Source organism: Pristiophorus japonicus, chromosome 3 (assembly GCF_044704955.1).
Source record: "Pristiophorus japonicus isolate sPriJap1 chromosome 3, sPriJap1.hap1, whole genome shotgun sequence".
Classification (NCBI taxonomy): domain Eukaryota; kingdom Metazoa; phylum Chordata; class Chondrichthyes; family Pristiophoridae; genus Pristiophorus; species Pristiophorus japonicus.
The window spans coordinates 166,982,367-167,005,677 of NC_091979.1; the positions used below are offsets into that span (position 1 = coordinate 166,982,367).

The 23,311-nt window shown below is 44.6% G+C and overlaps 1 protein-coding gene across 1 annotated transcript in view; it reads right to left on the bottom strand.

Moving 5' to 3' along the window:
* Positions 1–19,737, bottom strand: part of LOC139260002 (melanophilin-like) — a 245,813-nt gene extending 226,076 nt beyond the window's left edge. The window contains exon 1 of the mRNA XM_070876047.1: positions 19,628–19,737. Coding sequence (XP_070732148.1) covers positions 19,628–19,737 — 110 coding nt within the window. The remainder of the gene's footprint in view (positions 1–19,627) is intronic.
* Positions 19,738–23,311: the final 3,574 nt, after the last annotated feature.

Below are 23,311 nucleotides of genomic sequence, written 5' to 3' on the forward strand. Positions count from 1 at the left end.
AGATGCTCCTTAAAACCTATCTCTTTGACCAAGCTTTTTGTCATCAGTCCTGATATCTCCTTCTGTGGCTTGGTGTCAAAAACTTTTACTGATAACGCTCTTATTAAGCGCCTTGAGGCATTTCACTACATTAACAGTGCTATGTAAATACAAGTTATTGTTGTATCATTCTATAATTTTATGACCTTACTGTCTGCGAACTTGGAGGGAAAAGAAAGCAGCTTCAGGTTGCTGTTGGCTGTTGAAAATGTGTGGATGTGGATACTGGGCAAGGAAAAGTTTCAGTCAGCTATAATGGTTCCAATAATCAAGCGACCTGATCATGACTGGCTTGGGTTATATATAGTGAGTGGCCACTGGTGCGATGTATCAGCTGCCTCCCAGTGTTCATGTAACTGCACTTCAGGAGAGGAAAGGAAAAATGGAAGGACTATCTGACAGTGAGAGTGAAGGTTTAAACCAATCTTTATACAACACATACTATGAATATCAGTCATGGCTCAGTTGGTAGCACTCTTGCCTTTGAGTTAGAGTTTGTGGTTTCAAGCCCCACTCCAGAGACTTAAGCACAAAAATCTAGGCTGACACTGCAGTGCAATACTGAGAGAGTGCTGCCCTGTCAGAGGTGCTGTCTTTCAGATAAGATGTTAAATGGAGGCCCTCTCAGGTTGACGTAAAAGATCCCACGGCACTATTTCGGAGAAAAGCATCGGAGTTATCCCTGGTGTCCTGGCCAATGTTTATCCCTCAATCAACATCACTAAAACAGATTACCTGGTCATTATTGCATTTCTGTTTGTGGGAGCTTGCTGTGTGCAAATTGGTTGCCGCATTTCCTACATTACTTCAAAAGTGCTTCATTGGCGTAAAGTGCTTTAGGGCATCCTGAAGTCATGAAAAGTGTTATAGAAATGCAAGTTTCTCTTTTTCTTATTTTTAATATTCTATCTGGAACCATTCTCTTTATTTGTGCGTGACTATGTTCATTGCAACCTCCACTAATCAATTCCTTAGAAAAGACTGGCTGTAAAATTAAAGGCAGGAGACTGCTTAGAAAACTTCCAAGTTTTTTTTCCTTCCAATGTTAATTGTTGCATTACATTTCTGATTGAACTAGTGTCTCACATCCACTGTAAATATGGATACGCAGTCAGAGACAGAGGGAAACAAAAAGGAGACAAAAACAAAAGACAGAAAAGAGATGAGTAAAAGTGGAGGGCAGAGAAACCAAAGGCAAGAAACAAAAAGGGCCACTGAATATAAAAGGGCTGCAGGAGGGGTAAAAACTAAAAATCATGGTTTAAAAACTAGGATGAAAACACTCTACCTAAATGCACGCAGCATTAGAAATAAAGTAAATGAGTTGACGACACAAATCATTACAAATGGGTATGATTTGGTGGCCATTACAGAAACATGGTTGCAAGGTGGCCAAGACTGGGAATTAAACATACAGGGGTATCTGACGATTCAGAAAGATAGACAAGAAGGGAAAGGAGGTGGGGTAGCTCTGTTAATAAAGGATGATATCAGGGCAGTTTTGAGGGATGATATTAGCTCCAATGAACAAAATGTTGAATCATTGTGGGTGGAGATTAGAGATAGTAAGGGGAAAAAGTCACTGGTGGGCGTAGTTTATAGGCCCCCAAATAATAACTTCATGGTGGGGCGGGCAATAATCAAGGGAATAATGGAGGCATGTGAAAAAGGAACGGCAGTAGTTATGGGGGATTTTAACCTACATATCGATTGGTCAAATCAAATCGCAGGGGGTAGCCTGGAGGAGGAATTCATAGCATGCATACGGGATTGTTTCTTAGAACAGTATGTAACAGAGCCTACAAGGGAGCAAGCCATTTTGGATCTGGTCCTGTGTAACGAGATAGGAAAAATAAACGATCTCCTCGTAAAAGATCCTCTCGGAATGAGTGATCACAATATGGTTGAATTTGTAATACAGATTGAGGATGAGGAAGTTGTGTCAGAAACGAGCGTACTATGCTTAAACAAAGGGGACTACAGTGGGATGAGGGCAGAGTTGGCTAAAGTAGACTGGAAACAAGGACTAAACGGTGGCACAATTGAGGAACAGTGGAGGACTTTTAAGGAGCTCTTTCATAATGCGCAACAAAAATATATTCCAGTGAAAAAGGGCGGCAAGAGAAGAGATAACCAGCCGTGGATAACCAAGGAAATAAAGGAAAGTATCAAATCAAAGACCAATGCGTATAAGGTGGCCAAGGTTAGTGGGAAACTAGAGGATTGGGAAAATTTTAAGCAACAGCAAAGAATGACTAAAAAAGCAATAAAGAAAGGGAAGATAGATTACGAAGGTAAACTTGCACAAAACATAAAAACAGATAGTAAAAGCTTTTACAGATATATAAAATGGAAAAGAGTGACTAAAGTAAATGTTGGTCCCTTAGAAGATGAAAAGGGGGATTTAATAATGGGAAATGTGGAAATGGCTGAGACCTTAAACAATTATTTTGCTTCCGTCTTCACAGTGGAAGACACAAAAACCATGCCAAAAATTGCTGGTCATAGGAACGTGGGAAGGGAGGACCTTGAGATGATCACTATCACTAGGGAGGTAGTGCTGGACAGGCTAATGGGACTGAAGGTAGACAAGTCCCCTGGTCCTGATGAAATGCATCCCAGGGTATTAAAAGAGATGGCGGAAGTTATAGCAGATGCATTTGTTATAATCTACCAAAATTCTCTGGACTCTGGGGAGGTACCAGCGGATTGGAGAGCAGCTAATGTAACGCCTCTGTTTAAAAAAGGGGGCAGGCAAAAGGCAGGTAACTATAGGCCGGTTAGTTTAACATCTGTAGTGGGGAAAATGCTTGAAACTATCATTAAGGAAGAAATAGCGGGACATCTGGATAGGAATAGTGTAATCAAGCAGACGCAGCATGGATTCATGAAAGGGAAATCATGTTTAACTAACTTACTGGAATTCTTTGAGGATATAACGAGCATGGTGGATAGAGGTGTACCGATGGATGTGGTGTATTTAGATTTCCAAAAGGCATTCGATAAGGTGCCACACAAAAGGTTACTGCAGAAGATAAAGGTACGCGGAGTCAGAGGAAATGTATTAGCATGGATAGAGAATTGGCTGGCGAACAGAAAGCAGAGAGTCGGGATAAATGGGTCCTTTTCCGGTTGGAAATCAGTGGTTAGTGGTGTGCCACAGGGATCGGTACTGGGACCACAACTGTTTACAATATACATAGGTGACCTGGAAGAGGGGACAGAGTGTAGTGCAACAAAATTTGCAGATGACACTAAGATTAGTGGGAAAGCGGGTTGTGTAGAGGACTCAGAGAGGCTGCAAGGAGATTTGGATAGGTTAAGCGAATGGGCTAAGGTTTGGCAGATTGAATACAATGTCGGAAAGTGTGAGGTCATCCACCTTGGGAAAAAAAACAGTAAAAGGGAATATTATTTGAATGGGGAGAAATTACAACATGCTGTGGTGCAGAGGGACCTGGGGGTCCTTGTGCATGAATCCCAAAAGGTTAGTTTGCAGGTGCAGCAGGTAATCAGGAAGGCAAATGGAATGTTGGCCTTCATTGCGAAAGGGATGGAGTACAAAAGCAGGGAGGTGTTGCTGCAACTGTATAAGGTATTGGTAAGGCCGCACCTGGAGTACTGCGTGCAGTTTTGGTCACCTTATTTAAGGAAGGATATACTAGCTTTGGAAGGGGTACAGAGACGATTCACTCGGCTGATTCGAGAAATGAGGGGGTTACCTTATGATGATAGATTGAGTAGACTGGGTCTTTACTCCTTGGAGCTCAGAAGGATGAGGGGTGATCTTATAGAAACATTTAAAATCATGAAAGGGATAGACAAGATAGAGGCAGAGAGGTTGTTTCCACTGGTCGGGGAGACTAGAACTAGGGGGCACAGCCTCAAAATACAGGGGAGCCAATTTAAAACCGAGTTGAGAAGGAATTTCTTCTCCCAGAGGGTTGTGAATCTGTGGAATTCTCTGCCCAAGGAAGCAGTTGAGGCTGGCTCATTGAATGTTTTCAAGTCAAAGATAGATAGATTTTTAAGCAATAAGGCAATTAAGGGTTACGGGGAGAGGGTGGGTAAGTGGAGCTGAGTCCACGACCAGATCAGCCATGATCTTATTGAATGGCGGAGCAGGCTCGAGGGGCTAGATGGCCTACTCCTGTTCCTAATTCTTATGTTCTTATGTTCTTAAGAACTGTGTCCAACAAAACAAGGGAAAAGGAAGGAAACATTAAAGATCTGAGAGCTGTGGAACAATAATATGTAATGTTCAGTAATTACACTCTGCTGTTCTGCTAATGCACGGTGTGTCATATTCTTTTTAATTCTGTGCACATTATACGAGGAATGGTGGGAGAAGAAAATCAGATCTCTGTTCTTGTGTGATTTTTTATTATAAGCAACCAATTGCCCCACTTATAGGAATTCTGAACAGAATTTTCCGGAGGGTTAGCAGGCGCAATCGATGGTGGGTCGGGTGTTTTTTTTGATAGCTGGTCGGGACCCCGCTGTCAACCTGCTGCCACGCGCCTTTCCCAAGTGTCGGGTCTGCGCGCGCTGAGCTGACTCAACACGCAGCGGCGGGGAGGCAATTGAAATCATTAGTGGCTTGTTTACAGCCATTTAACAAAGTTTTTTCCCAGCTTTTTGATTTTGACAGGTCGCCCTGCTGTGCCTAGACCTCGTCAGTGAAGCTGAGGTGCAAGGTCACTTGCCATTGTTTCAGCTGACAGCTTCAAATGTCAGGTCAAAGCTCATTGAGAAATGTTCCCTTAGGCACTAGCTTCTCTAAATTGCATTTCCACGACAGATTCAGAATGCTGCAAGTCTTTACACAAGTCTCCATCCAGTCTGACCTCATTACCTCTTCCACCATTGACAGATCGCCACTTCTGTCGTCACTACTTCACCTGCCATCTATTCCTGCAGCATCGGTGCCTTTGAAACTCTCTCACCTTGGTCCTCAGAATCCCACCACAATCAGCCCCATCACCAGCAGCACCAGCGCACCAGCAGGACCAACAAAACCAACCTTCTCCGCAATCACCTGATGCTGCACAGAACAGAGGATGCAGCAGCCTGGCTGCCACATGATGCACCAGGTTAGCACCACCCCACACCAGCACCATAAAGCATCCCTACAATGCTCAAGCCATTCCTTTCACACTCATCAGCATTGCAGGGGGTACCGTTTTTCTCAGCATTCATTACAACTCTCTAAGCCGCTTGCAAAGGTGCACACAAATCTGTCCAAGAATGGAAAGTGTTGAAAATAAATATTTCAATGTTTGACAACACATTAACAGAAACTTCACATAAACATTGGCTAAAACACACAAATGCCTACCCTTGTGTGTTGTTAGTTGGTATGATTGGACTAGGATGAGGGTGAGTGTGACATGTGGTTAGTGAGATGGGGAAGTGATAATGTAGATAGAGAGGAATGGGTGGAGATGCAAGGTAAGTTGGTGTGAGTAAGGATGTGCAGGAGTAGGGTAGGAAAGACAGAGGGATGGGGATGTGATGAGTGGTACAGCAGGATGAGGTTGAGTGTGGTTTAGCAGTAACATTTCGTGATTTACTGAGATCATTGAAAGGTTTGCACCACTGCAGCCTGGTCTCCCTGCTTGTGTGCTCCTGTGCAAAGTGCAACCAGGCTGCGTTAGTCTCCTGGGGAGGTCTCTTCCGCCCATTGGAAGGGAAGAGAACCTCCCTGTATGCTGTGACTCTCTCTATAACCATATGGAGATAGCCATGGGAGAGCTCGGTGCAGTTGTATACCTCTGTGCAGTGCTTGTCAGTGTTTGCAGCACCTCAATGCTGTAGAACACTGGCAGCACAAATGTCAAAAATAAATTTACGCATGGTCCCTTTACGGAAACCGGCAGATGACGCGTCATCAAATGATGTCATCAGATCCACTTCCTTCAATTTGCCGGGAAACGCGCTGGGCAGGCTTAACAAGCCCAATCAGGGAAAAATCATTTCATGGAGCGGGCTGGAGCCAGCAGCGAAATCGGGACCTGCCATTTACATCGCCCGCCTGGACCCGCCAAGATAAGTAAAATTCCCTCTGTGTCTACACTAGTGCTGAAGATCAATATTACTCTGCTACACTGAGACATCTCAGTGCACCAATGAGCTGGGCCAAAGTGGAGAAATTTGAACAAAAATCTTTCCAAAAGGAGTACAGTAAATGCTCCTGCTGACGTCAGACAACTGTAGCTCGAGTCCAAATTGGATTTTAATGCTTAAAAAATGAAGACAAAAAAAGACAGGAGTTAACAATAGATCTGAGAATGCAAGTTAAATTGGATTTCAGGTTTGAATGACTTCTGGTTTATGTATTACTGAAGTTGAATCAGAATCAGGAATCCAAGCTTCAAAACATTAGAGCAGTGTCACTCTGCATCTAACCAACATTCTACCTGAGCTAAAATCTGCCTTGGTTAAAACACTGCATCCAGTTTTGCTCTCCTCAGATGGCAGCTGAAACTGAGGCTTTGGAAAGAGTGCAGAGAATGGCCACAAGATTGATTCCCAGTTTAAAACACCTTAAGTACCCAGATTGGCTCAAAAAGTGGGGTATGTATACTTTAGAGAAGCCTAAACTCAAGGGTGATTTGATCGACGCTTCTAAAATAATGAAGGGACTCGTTATGTGGACCAATTATTTCAACAGGATAGGTTAGCGAGAACCTGCATCACATTTATAAATGACATAAGGGCAGAACTAGGTATGATGTTAGGCAGTTCTTCTTTTTCCAGAGAATAGTGGACCTGTGGAACATTGATGGCTTATGTGGAGAACGCTGATTCGCTGTATTCCTTCAAGAAAACTGCGTTTGGTTGGGGCAGAATCACCTCAAACAAGAGGTAAATACCTTGTAAATTTGATCTCCTGCACTGGTTTACGCCTCTCCTAGAAGATTGCATGGCTCCAGGTGGCTACAGAGAGTGGCTGTATCATGATATATAAGGCATCTCAACTATATGGGACAGGCTAAATTGATTAGGTGGTCTTTTCTTGTCTCTTATTTTCATATGTTCATATGTTTGACAGGGCAATACAGAGAAAGCCTGCCTCTGCATCTCGCCAGGCATGGGAGTGCTTTATAGAACAGTGTGGAGTAACATTACTCTTAACTTGTGCTATATATAACTGAGAAGTACTTGATGGGACAATGTAAAGTGAGCTCTAATCGGTTGTGCCTTGGAGTGCTTGATAATACAGTGTAGACAAAGCTAGCTCATTTAACTTATGCTATACTTGGATTGGGAATCCCTCGTTCGAATAATGTATCCAAAAGTTGCAAATATATTTCATTCACATGACTCTATCAGAGAACAACTAGGTCAAAGCACATTGGGGAGGCCCAGAATTACTGCAGCAGCTGGCAAGAGGGCTTTTGGCTGCCTCCCCTTGTCTCCCTCAAAATAAGTTACATTACAAAAGGGCTTGGGCGGGAGTGGGGATGTGGTTAGTGACAACATACTGAATATGGCCTCCATCACTAAGGTTAAAATGCTAAGGGAATTCTGCAACAGGTACAGAACCTGCAAAACAATGGGCCCAAGTATTCCCCCACCTCCCCCTCCCTCCTGCTTATGGAGGTGCGCCGACTTTGTAGAAGAAAAACCGTGCCTAAAACTTACTTCAGTATTCTCCCTGCTGCTGGAACGTTGCAGGCCCTTGGCACCTTGGCATGGCGCAGCACAAGCAGTGGGGGGCGAAGCCATGTCCCGGCAGTGAAAACAGTAGCTCCTCGCCCCCACAATCTCTGCAGGCTGTGTGGGAGGGGCCCAAAGCATGCCGCCCCTAGCCCTGGCCAAATGGGCTCCCTCATCAGCCTTATCCAGCCACACACACGTTGACCTGGGAAACCCGGCTGCTGGAGGGAGATGAGATCGGCTGGATGAAACAGTGTCTTTCCAGCACTACTTGTGGGCCAGGAGGAGCAGGAGTGCAACCCCCGGCCCACCAAGCTTACCTGTAAACCACCCGTGATCAGACCCCCATAATCAGACCCACGATCGGACATGCCTCCCCCCACCCTTCCCGATGTCAGCTCCCCTCCCGATAGCGGACGCCAGCTGTGGCCTGGAGCCGCAGGCCTACCCACCCAACAGCCAGGGGAGGTGCGTCGGAGGCCAAAATCGGTCAAAGAACCCGGCATGGCCAGGGACGTGGAGGCCCTGCGCCACCCCCCCCCCACCCCACCCCGCCCGCTCACAGGCCCCCCCGCCCCCCGCCAGCCCCCACTCCCGGGTCTCCCAATCAACGACATACCCCCAGCCTTTCTAATCGCAGACCAGTGCTGACACTCCCTTCCCAGTACTAGGGACCAAACCCAAGGGTCCCAGGCTGTAGTCGCCTGCCGCTGGTGGTCCCTCCCACCCTCCAGCCAGACTATCCATTTGGCCGGCAGCTGTGCAGGAGAAGGTATAGACTCTGTGCAACAGTACCTAGCTGCTAATGTGTTTCTGCAGTAAAGCTTTGTTGAAGGGAGGACTTCTATTTTTTATTTGTTTATTTATTTATTGATTGATTGATTATGTGGTCCTAAATTCTTGTTTGATTTACATTCAAATTTACATCTGCTTTCAAAAGGAATTCTGTGAAATCGTTTGGTTGAAACTCTTATTTACAGGACTTGCTACAATGTATTTGCTAGTTTATCAATCCATTTTTAATCTAGTTGTTTAGTGCTTTTAGTGCTTGGTGCTCGGTGCAGGTCCTCTCAGCTTCCTCGTATTTTTTATTTGTTTTTGGTGCTTTAAATGTACTTACCTGCGCTGATTTCTTAGCTCACCGCAAGGTTTTTCGATGCGGCCACAAGTGGCCACAAAAGCTGGCCGAAGTTCGTTTGGAGTAACTTTTAGCTTTCTAAACTTGCTTAAATGGCCAAAACACGTGTTAAGTGGCTGGTAACGCCCCCTTTTGGAAAAAAAATGAAACTAAAAAAAAAACCTAACTAACTCACTTACACTGGAACAAATTAAATAGGCAGAATTACGATTTTTAAGATACTCCAAAAAAATCTAGTTGCTCCAAAAAAAACGGAGCAACTCTTGGGCAAACTTGGGCCCTATATTTTATTCAAAAAGTCAAAAACAAAAGGCCTTTCTTGACAATACCAGCATGTCCTTCAAGACTGATCTCACTTAATCAACAGTCCAGGAACCAGTAACACCAGGTTTTTCTGGGACCAGTTTGCCCCTGAACTACACTCAGTGCTATTAGAGGAAATTTGGGTGCAAAGTACTTTAGCATTCATTTGCATGAGATTTACACGGCTACAGCCTGTTCAGAAGCAGTTAGGTGCAGGCACTAGCAAAACCACAGAGGGGGTTTGAGCATGGCGCCATTCACTTTAGCGTCTCATTCCCGCAGAAGTGTCAGTCTAGATTATGTGCTTAAGTCCTGGAGTGAGGTTTGAACACGTGGGAGATGAAACTAGACATAGGCGGGGTGCAAAGCAGATGGTATTGCAGTGATGGCCTGTTCTGTGCTCCACCCGATATTCCGTTCCATTAACTTCAATATAACTGAATATTGGAAATGTTGTATAACGGTTGGCAAATGTAATTCTGCATCCCCATCCCTAACCAATTTCACCGCGAATATCTTCGGACTCAAAAACAAGAGTGGTACCAACTGAGCCAAGCTGATATGAAAGGTGATATGATATGCTTAGCTGGATTGTCTAAATGTTCAATGCTTCCCCCTCCTAAGTACTATGGGTAGCGTGGAGGCCCCAACCTATGAGGGAACATCAGCGGCAGGTCAGGGCCATAAAAGGAGCGGCGAGTGGCGGCCATGGGCAGTATGGAGGCATGCCACTTCAAGATACAGCGCGAGCTGGTGCAGGAGAGCGGTGGCTGTGAAGAGAGACGTCATCAAGACCCAGGTCGGTGATTGGAACGTGGGCAGATACAGCAGGAGCGGCGAGAGACTGTAGATGGATATGATGGGGGCCCAGGGGAGGCGCAAGTTCGGGCCAGGGGCCCCGGGGCAGCACGGACCAGCCCACACTGCGATACGTGTGCGTACTAGGTCCGTGCAGCAGAGCTGGTCTCCAGTTGTCTTGGGTAATCCTTGCCACTGGACCAAGACCTAGCTCTGTGAAGCCCGTGTGATGGCTGGAGTGCAATAGCCACCCCACGTTAAAACAATCCATGCATAGGCATCTTCCACCCTCCAAGCTGTAGTTCGGGTCCTTCATTGACCTTCGGACCTGTGAACTCGTCCTTTTTTTTGGCGCGGAAGCAAGTCATCCTCGTTTCGAGGGACCGCCGATGATGATGACTTTGGGTCGGCAATAACAATTGGCAAAAAAAATCAACAAGAGCTCAAATTTCACCCAAAACCTTTATTTTCTGCTCGGCCAAAATGAAATCAGAGAACTTATTGGCAGGTATATTGTTGGTTGTTAAGTATCCAAAGACCTTGTTTAATTTAAAGGAATAAGAACATTAAAACTATACTCTGACATACTTTAGTCACAAGAACAACTCACACCTACTCCAAATATACAATGAAGGATTTTGTTTGCATAGTGGGTGGGTTTGATCCCTGGCCATTCAGTCTACATGACAAAAGTTTTAGTAAACATTACATTGCCCGGATCGTTAAATCACTACTTGGTCACAGCAAGCAGACTCACATAACTGCAAGTACCAAAATCAAACAGGCACAAACAAAAGTCTTCTGGCTGTAAGGGCATTACATGGAATGAGTTCCAGCGATCTCAATACATTGGGCATTGGCTGTAGGAAAAATGGCCTAGAAAATGGTGTATTAAATTACACTGCAGAATTCTGGGCAAACCCAAAGGGTTAAAACAGGAACCCCTGGAAAGTCAGGTAGCATTCTTAGAGAAAAAGACTTTTAGAATTAGCTGGTGCCAATTTATTGCCAGGAACCTTTGTGTATAAACTGTATTGTCTGACTGGGACAGGGACCCTGAAATTCTATGGGGTTCTCTCAGTCTCTCTTCACAACTTTGGCAAAAACCCAACAGAAACAGCACAAGCGGACACTTATATCCAGTTACTGTGTTTCTATCCAGCTTCTGTGTTTCTCCATTGGGTTCTGCCAATCTCCAACCAAAGAACCCCAAACAAAATTTCCAGACAAAGATGCTCTTTTGTTTGTTTACGAAGAAGACTATCTGTAACTAAATCTATCATGTTTCTATGGTATTAAATGAGAGATTAATGGACTCTTGAAATTTTTTTAACAAGTCAAAGAGAAAAATAGCAAAACTTTGAATGCTTATTTGATGCTGGTCAGCGTATTCTTCAACAATTGTTGAAAATGAGTGACTTAACAAAGTTAATGGGCCGGATTTTCGGCAGGTTTGTGACTGGGTTTTCGTCGCGATTGGACCCTCCATGGCGAAACTCCGATTGGCGGGATCCTCGGGTATCTCTTTGCAACGGCGCTACCACATACTGCCGGGTTTTAAAAAATTTTTTCCTCTCTCCCAAGCTTCTTGCAGCGCACCGCAAATCGTCGTGCAATGCCGACTTTTCCGACGGACGTAAAAGCCGAATGTTAGGCCTAAAAATGATAGTGCAGCGAAAATGGTAATTTTGGCGTAAAACTACCATTTTTGCCGAAAACCGAAAATCTAGCCCATTGTCTGTGACAAATGGATCATCTTGGTTAGTCAGGTAACAAATAGGCAGGAAAAGGAACTTTACTTAGTAAAATTAAGTGTATAAAATATTGGGTTTGTCACACTCAAATAGGAAATTACAGAAGCTGTAAGGGAAGGTCTTGAGAAATAAAGAGAAGTTAAGAGAGATCGAGATAAATCTAAGTGTCCACATTAGCTTATGAAGCAAGTCTTCTAAATGTTAAGTGTGGGACTTTAGAAAGTTTGAGAAGTTCACTTGCGAATGTTTAAGTGCATTATTTGTACTTAATTGTTATGGGTCCGAAATTGTCCCTTTCCTTAAGGCTTCTTAACATCGGATTGCAGCGCCACATGGCGGTGTCCCGGCGGTGACCCGCTCCCTCCTACCGCTCCATGCTGCCGATCCGTGCTAAGTGCAATATCACAGTGCGCACCGCCGATGCTCCCCACCCCGATATCGAAATTCGAAAATCTTCCTCCCGCCTGGTGGTGCCAAAATCTGCTTTTTCCCAGCGGTGCAGTGAGGCTGAGGCCTTCTGCAATGGCGGTGCGGCTCCCATTAAAGGGGAGAATGCACTGTCGCTGCCGCCATGTTTTTTGTCGGCTGACTGCCATGTCGGCTCAACAATTATGCCCCCAGGTTCGGCTGGGCCGCCAACAGGGTGCCAGGATGCTGGCCTGGCCCAAACCCTCCCTGGTGGCCCAGTGGACTGACCTTTAGAAATCGCGCAGGCTTTTCCCTTTTGGCTAAGATCATGCGTAACTGACCTGACAGGGGAGTAGCCACCATGACCTCCGGGTGGTTCTCCCTGGATCAGGAAGGTATATGCTTGCTTTTTTGGAAACAGGAGGTGGGTGGGGTGGCTTGACCCATCCACCTCCACGGAGGTGTGTGGGGGACCTGACCCATCCACCTCCATGGCACGAACCTGGTATTGCAGTACTTCCAGGAACGGTGCAGTGGCTCTAGGCCTTTTGGCTAAGAGCATTGGTGCAGAGTGATCCTTGGCGTGTGCAAGGTGACCTCTGGCGTTTGTGATTTGACAAAGAATTGGAACGATTGGCTACGAATTTCAAAAAAAAAAAGGGGGGGAAAGCTGTGGTGACGTGGCACCATGATGACGTCATCAGCGCTACGCTGTTGACTGACAGTGGCAGTCACTACACCCGCCCCCAACTTTTCCGCCCCTCTGGTGTACTCACCTCCCCACTTCCGCCCCCATTATGAGCGACTTCCAGTCCACCTTAAAAAAAATGAACGGAATTTCGCTCAAGAGGCAACCTCAACCACTGCGGCGGTGTAAACACTCGAAACGGGTTACGTGTGCCCCGTTTCATGTGGAGGGCAATTTCGGCCCCTAAGTGTCTGGGAACAGAGGGACAGAAGTTTGCACAGTTACATGCATGCACAGAAAGGCAAGGTTAGGTCCAACAGCAAGCTAGGCATAGGGTGAGGGAAAGAAACACCATGGCTACAGACAGAAATCAACCTTGCAGGTGTTCCTATGGTGAACATGAGTGACCCCTTCTCTACTATAGCCAACACGAATAAATGAGGCTGTATCAATTCAAAGATTGTCAAAGCTGGTAGCAAGTCAGCTATACACTGAAGAGTTTAAACATATTTGTATAGACTTTTGATCAAAGTTGCTAATCTGTCAGCTATGCAATGTATAATCTTGCTGAGTTATGTAATCTTGTACATCAGGTGTAACTCTATTCTAATTGCAGAGAATTCTGGTAATGCTTTGATGCATTTAAATTATGCTTGTAATGATTTAAACTGTGTTACATAGAAACATAGAAAATAGGTGCAGGAGTAGGCCATTCGGCCCTTCGAGTCTGCACCACCATTCAATATGATCATGGCTGATCATGCACTTCAGTACCCCATTCCTGCTTTCTCTCCATACCCCTTGGTCCCTTTAGCCACAAGGGCCACATATAACTTCCTTTTGAATATATCTAATAATTAACTATATCTAACAAGTATTTTCTATGCTCCTTAATGTTTAATCTTATGATGGTATTAATCGTGGTACCAGAAATGTGTTAATATTCTAACATCCACAGCATCGAAGCACTGACCACACTCGACCAGTTCTGTTGGGCGGGCCACATCGTCCGCATGCCCGACATGAGACTCCCTAAGCAAGCCCTCTACTCGGAACTCCTACACGGCAAGTGAGCCACAGGTGGGCAGAGGAAACGTTTCAAGGGCACCCTCAAAGACTCCTTGGTAAAGAGCAACATTCCCACTGGCACCTGGGAGTCCCTGGCCCAAGACCACCCAAAGTGAAGGAAGAGCATCCGGGAGGGCGCTGAGCACCTCGCGTCTCGTCGCCGAGAGCATACAGAAATCAAGCGCAGGCAATGGAAGGAGCATGCGGCAAACCAGGCTCCCCACCCACCCTTTACTTCAACCACTGTCTGCCCCACCTGTTACAGAAACTGCAATTCCCGCATTGGACTGTACAGCCACCTGAGAACTCACTTTTAAGAGTGGAAGCAAGTCTTCCTCGATTTCGAAGGACTGCCTATGATGATGATGAATAAAGTAACATTACTTCAGAGATTTCTGCATCTATACCCTGTCTTTGATGCTTGTGACAAGACAAAGTTAACTCCTTCACTAATAAGTACTGTAAACACAGTAACAGGATAGTAGTTTGCTTACTTGCTAATATAATCTGAATTTCTGCAATATAATTCAGTGGCAGGCCAAAATTTTAGGTATGTAACAAGCCTTAGACATGATCTAAGCCAGTTTTCTTAAGAGGAATTGAAGTAACAAGATTCATCGGATAACCTTTGACTAATATTCTTCACGTGATTTATGGATTTACCAGTCACAACGGTATTATCTTATCAGGGTCCAGAACACAAAACCGTCACCCAATTCAGCAGTAAGTGACACTAAATTGCCACTCTTACTCAAAGGCCACAGCATGGCTATTACAGGCAACAGAAAAATATCTCCATCATGCAACAGGGGATGGTCCTCTGACATTGGGCTGAACCACACTGTTGAGGCAGAGCAGAAGGAGGTTTACTTTGCATCTAATTATTCGATATTTGACCTGGGAGTGGTTGATGATGTCACTGGAAAAAGTGTTTCATTCCCCATTTTCATGAGCACAAGATTCAGCCTAAACTACGAGGAGTCCTGTGCGAAATGAGTTTTAAGGAAGGTTCAATTCCATTCTAAGTGGAAACAGGCCCACAGCATAATGAATAATCTCAATCAGAGGCCAAAGGATGGCTGGTGCAGGAGATGGAAATATCACCCTAATGTAATAGTAGATGCTCTTTTGAGATTGGGGCTAAAGTACCTCGTTGATGTAACTTAAAGGGAGTTTTGTTCTATATGTAACATTGCTATAGGTGACCTGGAGATGTTTGACGATGCAATTGGGTTCCTGAAATGGGAAAAATGTTCCATTCCCTTGGGATAACACCTTTCTCTTGATGAGCACAAAAACTTACCCACATACAAAACACTTGTGTATAAACAAGCACATATATGTGTACATGTGTACATCTTTATGTTTGTTTGTGCTTTTAGTGTTCACACTTGGCTTATTTAGTTAACTTTGTGAAGTATTTTGGAATTGAACAATAATTAATCAGCACAAGCAGGATGAGAATTTCTGCTCCAACAATCTCCCCTCTGCTCTTATGAAGACCCCAACATGGAGCGAAGACAAAACTGAACTCTTTTGGCTCTTTATGGAGCTTTGGTAGAGTCATTAAATATTCATTAAGGTGTGGAAGCTTCACCCTTGTCACCCTTGCAATAGAGAAGGCAAAGGTAGCACCAGTGGCTTCTAACTGACATGCTACTAATATAACTAAACACAAGTGGATTCACTTTCTTTACCCGCTTGGCTCTTTCTCCTTCACTGAGTCTAGTCCCTCCCTTTCTCCCCCTTTTCCACAGATAACCATTCATACATGTAATTGTACTGTACTGGAAGAATGTGTTGTTAATGATGCTTACCTCCAATGTGATAGAATGATAAGATTTTAGTTGATGTATTGGTGTAATTGGAGTAAGCCCTGCTCTGCTGTTATGGGAAGTGCTGATCCAAATGTCATGCTATTTTACCAGTTGCTTTGCTTCAATAAATTCCTTTTCTTTCACCAGACCATGCCAAGTGCTGAGTAAGATGAGCTACCAAGTCCAGCCATGTCTTGAGATGAAGGAAACCCCAATGAGGAGCAGAGACCTCCATTACACATGCCTTGCTCACCCGAAAAGGTAATTTTGTACTTTTCCTCTTAAGATTCTCCTGACTCATGCTGGTGTTCAGTTCCCCAAGCCCTCCATTACCTCACTCAAGTGGCCACTCTTCTCTTATGAGCCTTGTCAGTGAGTGCTTGACAACCACACATTTTCACTTTTCCAACAAGGGTCAATGTATGACAATCAAGAATAAGAACCATGGCTATTTTCTCTTCAATTGGAGGCAACTTTAACACTACCTGAGATTAGTTAACTCTGCACAGACCAGAGACAAAATCTACTGTGGAACTTAAAAGTTTTTATTTAAAAATTAAAACCAGGAAATAATTTAAAAAATTGAAATTCTAGGATGCAGGTTTGAATCCAGTTCAGACTGATAGGATAAAAGTCTCTTCTGTCCACTTGGATGTCAGCAGTGGCTCAGTTGGTAGCACTCTTGCCTCTGAGTTAGCAAGGGTGTAGGTTTAAATCCCATGCACAAAATTCTAAGCTGACACTGAGGGAGTGCTGCACTGTTGGAAATGCTGTCGTTTGGCTGAGACGTTAAACCGAGGCCCCGTTTGCCCTCTCGGGTGGATGTAAAAGATCCCATTGTACTTCTTCGAAGAAGAGCAGCGGCATTATCCCCAGTGTCCTGGCCAATATTTATTCCACAGTCAACATCATTAAAACAGATTATCTGATCATTATCACATTGCTGTTTGTGGGAGTTTGCTGTGTGCAAATTGGCTCCTGCGTTTCCTATCTTACAACAGTGACTACACTACAAAAATACTTTATTGGCTGTAAAGCGTATTGGGATGTCCAGAGGTTGTGAAAGGTGCTATATAAATGCAAGTCTTTTTTTTTCACTGACTGTAAGGGTCCTCTGTGAAGTTAGTCTTGGTAGTCGCAATCTAGTTCCTAATGCAGACATCTGAGTAGGAGAGTATCATAGCCGAGCCTGATTCTGTCTTCGCACAGCCACTCTCCAGCAAGGGTCACTGGATAGTGATCTGGAACTCAAAGCTGATTAGGTCTCAGATTTATAATGGGCTCTGAAATTACAGTGTCTTCGATGGCGTACGCTCAGATGGCTCTTCTCTATTTCCCAAAAAATACAGCAACACATGTTTTCATAAAGGAAGTGTTGCTTTATCCAATTCTTACTGACCACTTTCAGAGACTTAGGGGATGAAATTGTCCCACACCCTGTTTGGAGGTGGTAACCTTCCGGGGCCAGAACATTTATCGCCTGACCCGGAAGTTTCACCCCCGATGCGGAATTCGGCCCTTCCGCCCCTCAATAGAGGAGGAGCACTATTGGAGGCGCTCCCAGGGCAGTAGCACAGCACTGAGTCTAGCACCGTGCTCCAGAGCCCTGCATCCCGCTGGTAACGTCAGCGCTAAGCGGGTGCTCCGTGTAGCACTGACACGGCAGAACACCCCTCCCCTTCAATTAAAGGGGAGGGCCGCTTCGCGCTCTGCAGTCCACTTGGCGGCTGCCACTGGGCAACCAGGGACGCCGTCGACTGGGCTAACAGCCTGGCACCCATAACGGAGTGCCGGGTTACAGGATGTCGAGGACAGAAGAGTCGGCCGACAGAAAAATATGGTGGCCCACAGTTTAAGGGGGGCTCCAGCGGTCCATCTCCGCCAGCTTCTGGCGGTGACATCGACCACCGCCATTCTCGCCGCCCATGAGGCAATTTCCCCCGCAGGGCACAAAGGAGTGAGTGCAGGACGGTGAGTGGTCTGCGCACACGGCGATGTCGTCATTGCCATGCATGCACCAGCCTGGCGCGCAAATAATGGGGTGTGCCGCTGGCGACTCAACACACTCCCAAACTTCCAGGGCAATTTCCCTGGAAGCTCTATCGACCCGTTCCCCCAGGCGATAACCTCGTTTGCCCCGGTAGCCCCCCCTCCCACCCCTCCCCGGAGGTACTAATGGGACTTTATAAAAGTGCAATTTTGCCCCTTTAGAGTAATTCAATAAATGTATAACACAAAGAACCTGAGTTATGCCTCCTTTTAGTATCTCTGTTTCAATATGCAGGAGTCCATATTTACAAAGGCCTGGAAAAATTACTTCAGAACAGTACTACAGTAATCAGCCCTAAGCTCCAGGTAATCTTTCCAAATAAGATGCACTAATACAGCAACTGTAATTTATTTTGTTCCCCTAATTCCCTTCCCTCTTCTTCTCATGTTGGATATTGTTCCAAAGATTTCCCTTCAGTGCTTCATCTAAGTGACCATTTTTTATGTGTGAGGCTAAACAACAAGTATGCGAAGGCTACTGGACCAAGAAAAGATCCAGAGCCATGCCTAATTCTGTCCTCAGTCAGGAGCTTTTGGGGAGCAATCAGGAATCGGAAATTTTGGGTTTTGGGTACCGTGAGCATCACAGGATGTAAATAAGGTACAAACTAAACCTAGACTAAGTGCACACTGGGATCAGCTGAGCATCTGGAAGTGAATTTTATAGATATTGTGAATGGCAGAACAGAGCAGTGTTGTTGCCAACTTGCAACTATGTTGTGTTGAGACCGGCGCACCACTGGAGAAATATTCAAAATTGATATGCTGCAACCAGTTCTTGTTCCGCTCAACATGTACTGTTCTAAAGACTCCTCCATCTTGTCCCTGTGTCTTCACTGTTATGAAATTAGAATCATAGAAATTTATAGCATGGAAGGAGGCCATTTCGGCCCATCGTGTCCACGCCGGCTGACAAAGAGCTATCCAGCCTAATCCTACTTTCCAGTTCTTGGTCCATAGCCCTTAGGTTACAGCACTTTAAGTGCACATCCAAGTATTTTTTAAATGTGGTGAAGGTTTCTGCCTCTACCACCCTTTCAGGCAGTGAGTTCCAGACCCCCACCACCCTCTGAGTGATGTAATCATCCCTACATTGAAGTCTAAATCATTAATATATACCACAAAAAGCAAGGGGCCTCGTACTGAGCCTTGTGGAACCCCATTGGAAAGAGCCTTCCAGTCACAAAACATCCGTTGACCATTACCCATTGCTTCCTGCCACTGAGCCAATTTTGGATCCAACTTGCCACTTTCCCTTGGATCCCATGGGCTTTTACCTTTCTGACCAACCTGCCATGTGGGACCTTGTCAAAAGCCTTGCTAAAATCCATGTAGACTATATCAAATGCTCTACACTCATCAACCTTCTTGTTATCTCCTCAAAATATTAAATTAAGTTAGTCAGCCATGACCTTCCCTTAACAAATCCATGCTGACTGTCGTTGATTAATTCGTGCCTTTCTAAGTGACGATTAATACTGTCCCTCAGAATTTTCTCCAACAATTTGCCCACCACTGAGGTTAGGCCGACTGGCCTGTAATTACTCGGTCTATCCCTTTCTCCCTTTTCAAACAAGCATACAACGATAAGAAACCTCCAGTGCTCTGGCACCACACCTGTATCTAGAGAGGATTGAAAAATGATGGTCAGAGCTTCCACTGTTTCCTCCCTTTCCTCACTTAACAGCCTGGGATACATTTTATCCAGGCTTGGTGATTTATCTACTTTCAAAGATGCTAAACCCCTTAATACTTCCTCTCTCACTATGTTTATCTTATCTAATATTTCATATTCCTCCTCCTTAACTACAATGTCTGCATTGTCCCTCTCTTTTGTGAAGACAGATGCAAAGTAGTCATTAAAAAACAGTTTCTATATTTTATTTTACTTAGCTGTGCTTACCCAAGTCTGTCGTTTTCTTTCTCACGCAGATTCAGATCTCGTTTAATAACCTGCAAGACATGTTGGGCCTCGTCTTCTGTTAGTTTTGTTAGATCCAGCTTCTTTGCCATATTCTAAGTATTCTCTTGACCTTAACACTCACAAGTGTGCCAGTGCCAGTGAACAAACTGAAGAAATCTGTGTAAACAAACATTTCAGATCTTTTCATAAATTGCAGCAATACATATACGGATAAAAAATTTTAAAATCATAGAACAGGTAATGATTTTTAGGAACAGGAAAAGACCATTCAGTCCAACAGGCCTTTCCCCTTTCCATTGATCAACCTTATCTTCTCACTATATCCCTCTACCCTTTCTCTCTCCAAAAATACATTCAATTGTCTCTCCAGTTCAAATGCCTCCCCGGTGACTTATTCCACAAATCTACTAACTTTTGGGTGGAAGAAGTTGCCATCTTACTCCTAATTCCTATTTTTCAAACTTGTGACTTGATATTCCAGTCCTTCATCAGTGTTAATGATTTGTCTGGATCAGCATTCTCAACTCTCTTCATAATCCTGAAAACTTGAAATTACTCTGAAGTCTCCTCCTTTCCAAAGTTAGCAAGTCCAACTTCTTTAAGTTTTACAATAGTTTATATCCCTGATAAGCAGAACCATGTTTGAAACTCGCTTCTGTAACTTCCGAAGGGCAAAATTATACTTCCAACCAGATAGTAATCCAGATGAATTTATTTTAGTTTAAAATGTTTTAGGATTCATTTTAAATAACAACTATATGTTTTTTTGAGAGAGCAGATGCCATAAAGCCACTTTTTACGAATGCAGTTCCTGGCAGAGACCCTCACCCGCTGCGAGCATATATCAGGAAATCATTAAAATTAACAGATGGAGAATTTTGGAGAGCGCCCCACAATTTTCTGATTGTTGCTCCAGGCAGGCAAGTCTCCCTATCAGATGCATGCATTTAGAAAAACAGCCTCGTAGGTTATTAGAGAGTTTGAGGCATTTCTTTTGCTGAGGGACTATAGATAAATTGATATACTACAAAGAACGACATTCAGAATGGTCAGGACGTTCCTGATCCTGATATGTATTCAGTGCTGGGCCAGATCCTGTCAGCTTGTCATCTTGTGCAATTTGCTAAGCGAGCAATGCACTATAATCATACAACAACTGCCACAAGTTAAATAACATAGAAACATAGAAAATAGGTGCAGGAGTAGGCCATTCGGCCCTTCGAGCCTGCAACACCATTCAATAAGATCATGGCTGATCATTCCCTCTTTCCTGCTTTCTCTCCATACCCCTTGATCCCCTTAGCCATAAGGGCCATATCTAACTCCCTCTTGAATATATCCAATACACCTCAAACATTTATTTCACTGCTTCAAACCGATGGGACATTAAGAAATATAATATAAACTCATGGTAAGGTAAAGTGCAAGTCATCGCTGTGGAACCCTGCAGTCAACAACAATAATTTGAGAAGAGTTTCAAAGACAAATTCACCGATTCTATGCTCCCCGACTGGTGGTGGTGGATTATAGGTTGAGTGTAGGTTGAAATAGGGCCGTGACACAGTGCTGCCAATGCGCCAACCCTCGAGGGGTGTGGCTCCTGACTGGGAGTGTGGGATTGGTAAAGTTACACTTGAGTGCAAATTATTTCATTTACTCTTGGTGTTATAAAATGCAATTGAAAAAGCATCTTTGGCACAAAAGAATTTTTTTTCATTAAAAATGCAAATTCTCCAATGTACATTATGATTCAATCAGAGTCAGTACGGTTTTATGAAAGGGAAATCATGTTTGACAAATTTTCTGGAGTTCTTTGAGAATATAACGAGCAGGTGGACAAGGGGGAGCCAGTGGATGTGGTGTATTTAGATTTCCAGAAGGCGTTCGATAAAGTGCCACATAAAAGGTTACTGCACAAGATATCAATGATCTAGATTTGAATATAGGGAGTATGATTAAGAAGTTTGCAGATGACACTAAAATTGGCTGTGAGGTTGATAATGAAGAGGAAAGTCATGGACTGCAGGAGGATATCAATTTATTGTCCAGGTGGGCAGAGCAGTGGCAAATGGAATTTAATTCAGATAAGTGTGAGGTAATGCACTTTCGGAGGGCTAATAAGGAAAGGGTATACACATTAAACGGTAGGCCATTTAAAAGTGTAGATGAACAAAGGGACCTTGGAGTGCTTGTCCACAGATCCCTGAAGGTAGCAGGTCAGGTGGATAAGGTGGTTAAGAAAGCATACGGAATGTTTGCCTTTATTGGCCGAGGCATAGAATACAAGAGCAGGGAGTTATATTTAAATTGTATAATACTCTGGTTAAGCTACAGCTGGAGTACTGCATGCAGTTCTGCTTGCCGTATTATAGGAAGGATGTGATTGCACTAGAGAGGGTGCAGAGGAGATTTACTAGGATACTGCCTGGGATAGAAAATCTTAGCTATGAGGGCAGACTGAATAGGCTGGGTTTGTTCTCATTGGAACAGAGGAGGTTGAGAGGAGACCTCATTGAGGTGTACAAAATTTTGAGGACCCTGGATATAGTGGATAGCAAGAGCCTATTTCCCTTGGTGGAGGGGTCAATTACGAGGGGGCATTGTTTTAAGGTTTTTGGTGGAAGGTTCAGAGGGGATTTGAGGGGAGGCTTCTTCACGCAGAGGGTTGTGGGGGTCTGGAACTCACTGCCAGGAAGGGTGGTGGATGCAGAAACTGTTATATATGTGGACTTGTATTTACTCTGTACAGCCAACAGAGGGCTCATTCCCCGGAGTCCCAAGGAATCCCATAATTCCTTGGGAGCACAGGTATTTAAGAAGGCCTCACAGATTAGAGAGGCACTCTGGAGACCTGCAATAAAAGTCTACGGTCACACTTTACTTTGAGCTCGCAGTGTTCAGTCTGACTCTTTCTCCATACACAACAACTGGCAACGAGATACAGATAGTGAACCCAAAAGATGCAGAGAACAGTGGGCATCCTGGAGAAATTTTCGGAAGGAGATGATTGGGAAACTTTTGTGGAGTGACTCGACCAATTCTTCGTGGCCAACGAGCTAGATGGGGACGAGAGCGCTGCCAAACATAGAGCAATCCTCCTCACTGTCTGTGGGGCACCAACGTATGGCCTCATGAAGAATCTGCTCACTGCAGCGAAACCCACGGAGAAATTGTACGAAGATTTGTGCACACTGGTCCGAGAGCATTTGAACCCGAAGGAAAGCGATCTGATGGCGAGGTACCGGTTCTACACCTACAAAAGGTCTGAAGGCTAGGAAGTGGCGAGGTTTGTCGCTGAGCTGAGACGCCTTGCAGGACATTGCGAATTTGAAGGACATTTGGAGCACATGCTCAGAGACTTTTTCATACTTGGCATTGGCCATGAAACCATACTTCGCAAGCTTTTGACTGTAGAGACCTCAACCTTGAGTAAGGCCATAGCGATAACCCAGGCGTTCATTGCCACCAGTGACAATACTAAGCAAATCTCTCAGCGCACAAGTGCTGCTACAAGTACTGTGAACAATGTGATGTTGTTTTCGAATCGTAATGTACAGGGCAGGTCACACATACCTGCAGCTACATGTCCGCAGATGTCTCAGAGTCCACCATCAAGGATGATGAATGCAAGGCCATTAACACCTTGTTGGCGCTGCGGGGGTG